Genomic DNA, 8,712 nt, shown 5'->3' with positions numbered 1-8,712 from the left:
CAAATCAATCAAATCAATCAAATCAATCAAATCAATCAAATCAATCAAATCATCAAATCAATCAAATCAATCAAATCAATCAAATCAATCAAATCAATCAAATCAATCAAATCAATCAATCAATCAAATCAATCAAATCAATCAAATCAATCAAATCAATCAAATCAATCAAATCAATCAAATCAATCAAATCAATCAAATCAATCAAATCAATCAAATCAATCAAATCAATCAAATCAATCAAATCAATCAAATCAATCAAATCAATCAAATCAATCAAATCAATCAAATCAATCAAATCAATCAAATCAATCAAATCAATCAAATCAATCAAATCAATCAAATCAATCAAATCAATCAAATCAATCAAATCAATCAAATCAATCAAATCAATCAAATCAATCAAATCAATCAAATCAATCAAATCAATCAAATCAATCAAATCAATCAAATCAATCAAATCAATCAAATCAATCAAATCAATCAAATCAATCAAATCAATCAAATCAATCAAATCAATCAAATCAATCAAATCAATCAAATCAATCAAATCAATCAATCAATCAAATCAATCAAATCAATCAAATCAATCAAATCAATCAAATCAATCAAATCAATCAAATCAATCAAATCAATCAAATCAATCAAATCAATCAAATCAATCAAATCAATCAAATCAATCAAATCAATCAAATCAATCAAATCAATCAAATCAATCAAATCAATCAAATCAAATCAAATCAATCAAATCAATCAAATCAATCAAATCAATCAAATCAATCAAATCAATCAAATCAATCAAATCAATCAAATCAATCAAATCAATCAAATCAATCAAATCAATCAAATCAATCAAATCAATCAAATCAATCAAATCAATCAAATCAATCAAATCAATCAAATCAATCAAATCAATCAAATCAATCAAATCAATCAAATCAATCAAATCAATCAAATCAATCAAATCAATCAAATCAATCAAATCAATCAAATCAATCAAATCAATCAAATCAATCAAATCAATCAAATCAATCAAATCAATCACAAATCAATCAAATCAATCAAATCAATCAAATCAATCAAATCAATCAAATCAATCAAATCAATCAAATCAATCAAATCAATCAAATCAATCAAATCAATCAAATCAATCAAATCAATCAAATCAATCAAATCAATCAAATCAATCAAATCAATCAAATCAATCAAATCAATCAAATCAATCAAATCAATCAAATCAATCAAATCAATCAAATCAATCAAATCAATCAAATCAATCAAATCAATCAAATCAATCAAATCAATCAAATCAATCAAATCAATCAAATCAATCAAATCAATCAAATCAATCAAATCAATCAAATCAATCAAATCAATCAAATCAATCAAATCAATCAAATCAATCAAATCAATCAAATCAATCAATCAATCAAATCAATCAAATCAATCAAATCAATCAAATCAATCAAATCAATCAAATCAATCAAATCAATCAAATCAATCAAATCAATCAAATCAATCAAATCAATCAAATCAATCAAATCAATCAAATCAATCAAATCAATCAAATCAATCAAATCAATCAAATCAATCAAATCAATCAAATCAATCAAATCAATCAAATCAATCAAATCAATCAAATCAATCAAATCAATCAAATCAATCAAATCAATCAAATCAATCAAATCAATCAAATCAATCAAATCAATCAAATCAATCAAATCAATCAAATCAATCAAATCAATCAAATCATCAAATCAATCAAATCAATCAAATCAATCAAATCAATCAAATCAATCAAATCAATCAAATCAATCAAATCAATCAAATCAATCAAATCAATCAAATCAATCAAATCAATCAAATCAATCAAATCAATCAAATCAATCAAATCAATCAAATCAATCAAATCAATCAAATCAATCAAATCAATCAAATCAATCAAATCAATCAAATCAATCAAATCAATCAAATCAATCAAATCAATCAAATCAATCAAATCAATCAAATCAATCAAATCAATCAAATCAATCAAATCAATCAAATCAATCAAATCAATCAAATCAATCAAATCAATCAAATCAATCAAATCAATCAAATCAATCAAATCAATCAAATCAATCAAATCAATCAAATCAATCAAATCAATCAAATCAATCAAATCAATCAAATCAATCAAATCAATCAAATCAATCAAATCAATCAAATCAATCAAATCAATCAAATCAATCAAATCAATCAAATCAATCAAATCAATCAAATCAATCAAATCATCAAATCAATCAAATCAATCAAATCAATCAAATCAATCAAATCAATCAATCAATCAAATCAATCAAATCAATCAAATCAATCAAATCAATCAAATCAATCAAATCAATCAAATCAATCAATCAATCAAATCAATCAAATCAATCAAATCAATCAAATCAATCAAATCAATCAAATCAATCAAATCAATCAAATCAATCAAATCAATCAAATCAATCAAATCAATCAAATCAATCAAATCAATCAAATCAATCAAATCAATCAAATCAATCAAATCAATCAAATCAATCAAATCAATCAAATCAATCAAATCAATCAAATCAATCAAATCAATCAAATCAATCAAATCAATCAAATCAATCAAATCAATCAATCAATCAAATCAATCAAATCAATCAAATCAATCAAATCAATCAAATCAATCAAATCAATCAAATCAATCAATCAATCAAATCAATCAAATCAATCAAATCAATCAAATCAATCAAATCAATCAAATCAATCAAATCAATCAAATCAATCAAATCAATCAAATCAATCAAATCAATCAAATCAATCAAATCAATCAAATCAATCAAATCAATCAAACATCAATCAATCAAATCAATCAAATCAATCAAATCAATCAAATCAATCAAATCAATCAAATCAATCAAATCAATCAAATCAATCAAATCAATCAAATCAATCAAATCAATCAAATCAATCAATCAATCAAATCAATCAAATCAATCAAATCAATCAAATCAATCAAATCAATCAAATCAATCAAATCAATCAAATCAATCAAATCAATCAAATCAATCAAATCAATCAAATCAATCAAATCAATCAAATCAATCAAATCAATCAAATCAATCAAATCAATCAAATCAATCAAATCAATCAAATCAATCAAATCAATCAAATCAATCAAATCAATCAAATCAATCAAATCAATCAAATCAATCAAATCAATCAAATCAATCAAATCAATCAAATCAATCAAATCAATCAAATCAATCAAATCAATCAAATCAATCAAATCAATCAAATCAATCAAATCAATCAAATCAATCAAATCAATCAAATCAATCAAATCAATCAAATCAATCAAATCAATCAAATCAATCAAATCAATCAAATCAATCAAATCAATCAAATCAATCAAATCAATCAAATCAATCAAATCAATCAAATCAATCAAATCAATCAAATCAATCAAATCAATCAAATCAATCAAATCAATCAAATCAATCAAATCAATCAAATCAATCAAATCAATCAAATCAATCAAATCAATCAAATCAATCAAATCAATCAAATCAATCAAATCAATCAAATCAATCAAATCAATCAAATCAATCAAATCAATCAAATCAATCAAATCAATCAAATCAATCAAATCAATCAAATCAATCAAATCAATCAAATCAATCAAATCAATCAAATCAATCAAATCAATCAAATCAATCAAATCAATCAAATCAATCAAATCAATCAAATCAATCAAATCAATCAATCAATCAAATCAATCAAATCAATCAAATCAATCAAATCAATCAAATCAATCAAATCAATCAAATCAATCAAATCAATCAAATCAATCAAATCAATCAAATCAATCAAATCAATCAAATCAATCAAATCAATCAAATCAATCAAATCAATCAAATCAATCAAATCAATCAAATCAATCAAATCAATCAAATCAATCAAATCAATCAAATCAATCAAATCAATCAAATCAATCAAATCAATCAAATCAATCAATCAATCAAATCAATCAAATCAATCAAATCAATCAAATCAATCAAATCAATCAATCAATCAAATCAATCAAATCAATCAAATCAATCAAATCAATCAAATCAATCAAATCAATCAAATCAATCAAATCAATCAAATCAATCAAATCAATCAAATCAATCAAATCAATCAAATCAATCAAATCAATCAAATCAATCAAATCAATCAAATCAATCTAATCAATCAATCAATCAAATCAATCAAATCAATCAAATCAATCAAATCAATCAAATCAATCAAATCAATCAAATCAATCAAATCAATCAAATCAATCAAATCAATCAAATCAATCAAATCAATCAAATCAATCAAATCAATCAAATCAATCAAATCAATCAAATCAATCAAATCAATCAAATCAATCAAATCAATCAAATCAATCAAATCAATCAAATCAATCAAATCAATCAAATCAATCAAATCAATCAAATCAATCAAATCAATCAAATCAATCAAATCAATCAAATCAATCAAATCAATCAAATCAATCAAATCAATCAAATCAATCAAATCAATCAAATCAATCAAATCAATCAAATCAATCAAATCAATCAAATCAATCAAATCAATCAAATCAATCAAATCAATCAAATCAATCAAATCAATCATATCAATCAAATCAATCAAATCAATCAAATCAATCAAATCAATCAAATCAATCAAATCAATCAAATCAATCAAATCAATCAAATCAATCAAATCAATCAAATCAATCAAATCAATCAAATCAATCAAATCAATCAAATCAATCAAATCAATCAAATCAATCAAATCAATCAAATCAATCAAATCAATCAAATCAATCAAATCAATCAAATCAATCAAATCAATCAAATCAATCAAATCAATCGAATCAATCAAATCAATCAAATCAATCAAATCAATCAAATCAATCAAATCAATCAAATCAATCAAATCAATCAAATCAATCAAATCAATCAAATCAATCAAATCAATCAAATCAATCAAATCAATCAAATCAATCAAATCAATCAAATCAATCAAATCAATCAAATCAATCAAATCAATCAAATCAATCAAATCAATCAAATCAATCAAATCAATCAAATCAATCAAATCAATCAAATCAATCAAATGAATCAAATCAATCAAATCAATCAAATCAATCAAATCAATCAAATCAATCAAATCAATCAAATCAATCAAATCAATCAAATCAATCAAATCAATCAAATCAATCAAATCAATCAAATCAATCAAATCAATCAAATCAATCAAATCAATCAAATCAATCAAATCAATCAAATCAATCAAATCAATCAAATCAATCAAATCAATCAAATCAATCAAATCAATCAAATCAATCAAATCAATCAAATCAATCAAATCAATCAAATCAATCAAATCAATCAAATCAATCAAATCAATCAAATCAATCAAATCAATCAAATCAATCAAATCAATCAAATCAATCAAATCAATCAAATCAATCAAATCAATCAAATCAATCAAATCAATCAAATCAATCAAATCAATCAAATCAATCAAATCAATCAAATCAATCAAATCAATCAAATCAATCAAATCAATCAAATCAATCAAATCAATCAAATCAATCAAATCAATCAAATCAATCAAATCAATCAAATCAATCAAATCAATCAAATCAATCAAATCAATCAAATCAATCAAATCAATCAAATCAATCAAATCAATCAAATCCATCAAATCAATCAAATCAATCAAATCAATCAAATGAATCAAATGGATCAAATAAATCAAATTTTGTTCTTTTCTTTGCGACGTCGTTTAAGATTATCTGGTGCTTCTATTTTATTTTTGGACCTTATTTAGTTATCAGGAACATGGAACGTTCAATTTCTTTTGGAATTCAAAGTTGTCATTTTGGTTATATATTCCAAAAAAAAGATTTTTCTGCAGAATACGTATTTATGCGCAATTGGAAATAGTAAGACAAGGTGACATACACTGCTGGCCAATAAATTAGGTGTGTGATAGATTGTTTTGTTTTTCTCTCAATTACGCATACCAACTTGCAGCAGTCTGAAGCGCACCTACCGCACACAGAAGCCTTGGGATCTGTCAAGTTACTAGTGGGCTGTTGGCACTGATTATATTTGCAATCTTTGTCGAGATTCAAAACAAGACAGCCGCAGGCTTTTTCGTGTGGTCAATATAATAGGTGTGTGAAATATATTAACGTGTTATTTCAGTGCTGGGAAAATCACCGAAAATCAAAAATCATCAGTGATAATTATCACTGCTGATCATGCAGTGCTATGATCACTACCATAAAAAATCGCAAGTGATTTTCTCAGAAGCGATAATGTGCTAGCAAAAAATCATTGCAACAAAATCACCGCCTGTGATCACGGCCTGATTATGATTTTTTTTGATCAGGATTATGAAGTTGAGAAAATCAGGTACGATAGAAAAGATGCAAAATCGGGGTTGATGGTATTGTACATGATTATTGTAAGAAACTCCTTATGATGATGATTTGGCCAAATGATTTTGGGAGTGAGAGCGATCCAGCATACATGTAGGGATGCAAAATAATCCAAATGCTAACGATTTCAGCTTTTCGGGAATGTGTTTTATATTGAAGGACAAGTTGTTGGTAGTTGAACATCAATAGTTTTGAAATTTTCAATGCACAGGAGGGTCCGCCGATGTGTCAAAATGGAATTTTTTTCAACTTTTCGGGAAAGTGTTTCATATTGAAGGACAAGTCGTTGGTAGTTGAAAATCAATAGTTTTGGACATTTTCAATGCACAGGGGGTCCGCCGATGCGCTAAAATTGAATTTTTTCAACTTTTCGGGAAAGTGTTTCACATTGAAGGACAAGTTGTTGGTAGTTGAAAATCAATAGTTTTGAACATTTTCAATGTACAGGGGGGTCCGCCGATGTGCCGAAATGGAATTTTTTTCAACTTTTCGGGAAAGTGTTTCATCTTGAAGGACAAGTCGTTGGTAGTTGAAAATCAATAGTTTTGGACATTTTCAATGCACAGGGGGGTCCGCCTATGTGCCAAAATGGAATTTTTTCAACTTTTCGGGAAAGTGTTTTATATTGAAGGACAAGTTGTTGGTAGTTGAAAATCAATAGTTTTGGACATTTTCAATGCACAGGGGGTCCGCCGATGTGTCAAAATGGAATTTTCTTCAACTTTTCGAGAAAGTGTTTTATATTGAAGAACAAGTTGTTGGTAGTTGAAAATCAATAGTTTTGAACATTTTCAATGCACAGGGAGGTCCGCCGATGTGTCAAAATGGATTTTTTCAACTTTTCGGGAAAGTATTTTATATTGAAGGACAAGTTGTTGGTAGTTGAAAATCAATAGTTTTGGACATTTTCAATGCACAGGGGGTCCGCCGATGCGCTAAAATTGATTTTTTCAACTTTTCGAGAAAGTGTTTTATATTGAAGGACAGGTTGTTGGTAGTTGAAAATCAATAGTTTTGGACATTTTCAATGCACAGGGGGGTCCGCCGATGTGCCAAAATAGAATTTTTTCAACTTTTCGGGAAAGTGTTTCACATTGAAGGACAAGTCGTTGGTAGTTGAAAATCAATAGTTTTGGACATTTTCAATGCACAGGGGGTCCGCCGATGCGCTTAAATTGAATTTTTTCAACTTTTCGGGAAAGTGTTTTATATTGAAGGACAAGTTGTTGAAAATTGAATAGTTTTGGACATTTTCAATGTACAGGGGGGTCCGCCGATGTGTCAAAATGGATTTTTTTTCAACTTTTCGGGAAAGTGTTTTATATTGAAAGGCAAGTTGAGGGCTTTTGAAAATCAATAGTTTTGAACATTTTCAATGCACAGGGGGGTCCGCCGATGCGTTAAAATTGAATTTTTTTAACTTTTCGGGAAAGTGTTTTATATTGAAGGACAAGTTGTTGGTAGTTCAAAATCAATAGTTTCGGACATTTTAAATGCACAGGGGGGTCCGCCGATTTGTTAAAATTGATTTTTTTCAACTTTTCGGGAAAGTGTTTTATATTGATGGACAAGTTGTTGGTAGTTGAAAATCAATACTTTTGGGCAGTTTCAATGCACAGGGGGGTCCGCCGATGTGTCAAAATTGAATTATTTTGGAAAATTCTTTTGTTTATTTCTTTTTCTTATAAATATGACAAAATCGTCAAAAGCTGACAAAATTGGGGATAAACAAAATCGGGGGCTGATAAAGGTCTTTTCTTTGTCTACAATAATTTAAGGCTAAAGATTGCGTTATCCATTTTTTATTTTTCGAGCAATTCAAAATTGTTCAAGTTACTTAGGAAAGTTAATAAAGTTAAGACCCGATTTTATTAGCTCCCGATTTTGTCTACCCAGATTTTATCAGCTTTTTAACCCGATTTTGTCAGCCCCTGATTTTATCAGCTTTTTAACCCGTTTTTGTCAACCTCATATTAACATATGTTTGATAAGCTCTAGCAGACGAACCAAGTCCAATTCGTGCAAATCCTTTCTTGAGCATATTTTCCGTGCCTTAGAGTTTTTTTTAATTTTGTGCTGGAAGACCTCCTTAAGTGAAATTTATACAAAATCAGAAAAAGTTATAAGCCTATGTTTAGGGACTATAGAAGAATACATTAACAGCTTCGGTTTATAATAGTAAATTAAGTGTTTATTATAGTAAATTAAGAGTAAAAACGAAA

The 8,712-nt window shown here is 26.8% G+C and overlaps 1 protein-coding gene across 19 annotated transcripts in view; it reads left to right on the top strand.

The window, feature by feature from the left end:
* Positions 1–8,712, top strand: part of LOC131689361 (cell adhesion molecule Dscam2) — a 1,607,414-nt gene that overhangs the window by 384,273 nt on the left and 1,214,429 nt on the right. Inside the window, exon 1 of one of the 19 annotated variants that reach the window (XM_058974405.1) lies at positions 6,365–6,464. The exons of the other annotated variants lie outside the window; for them this stretch is intronic. Coding sequence (XP_058830388.1) covers positions 6,424–6,464 — 41 coding nt within the window. The 5' untranslated portion in view covers positions 6,365–6,423. Of the gene's footprint in view, positions 1–6,364; positions 6,465–8,712 lie in introns of those variants that run through there. 19 annotated transcript variants of the gene reach the window in all.

Source organism: Topomyia yanbarensis, chromosome 3, assembly GCF_030247195.1.
Source record: "Topomyia yanbarensis strain Yona2022 chromosome 3, ASM3024719v1, whole genome shotgun sequence".
Taxonomy (NCBI): Eukaryota; Metazoa; Arthropoda; class Insecta; order Diptera; family Culicidae; genus Topomyia; species Topomyia yanbarensis.
The sequence above is the reverse complement of the archived record's forward strand: the minus strand, read 5'-3'. Positions and strand labels throughout refer to the sequence as shown.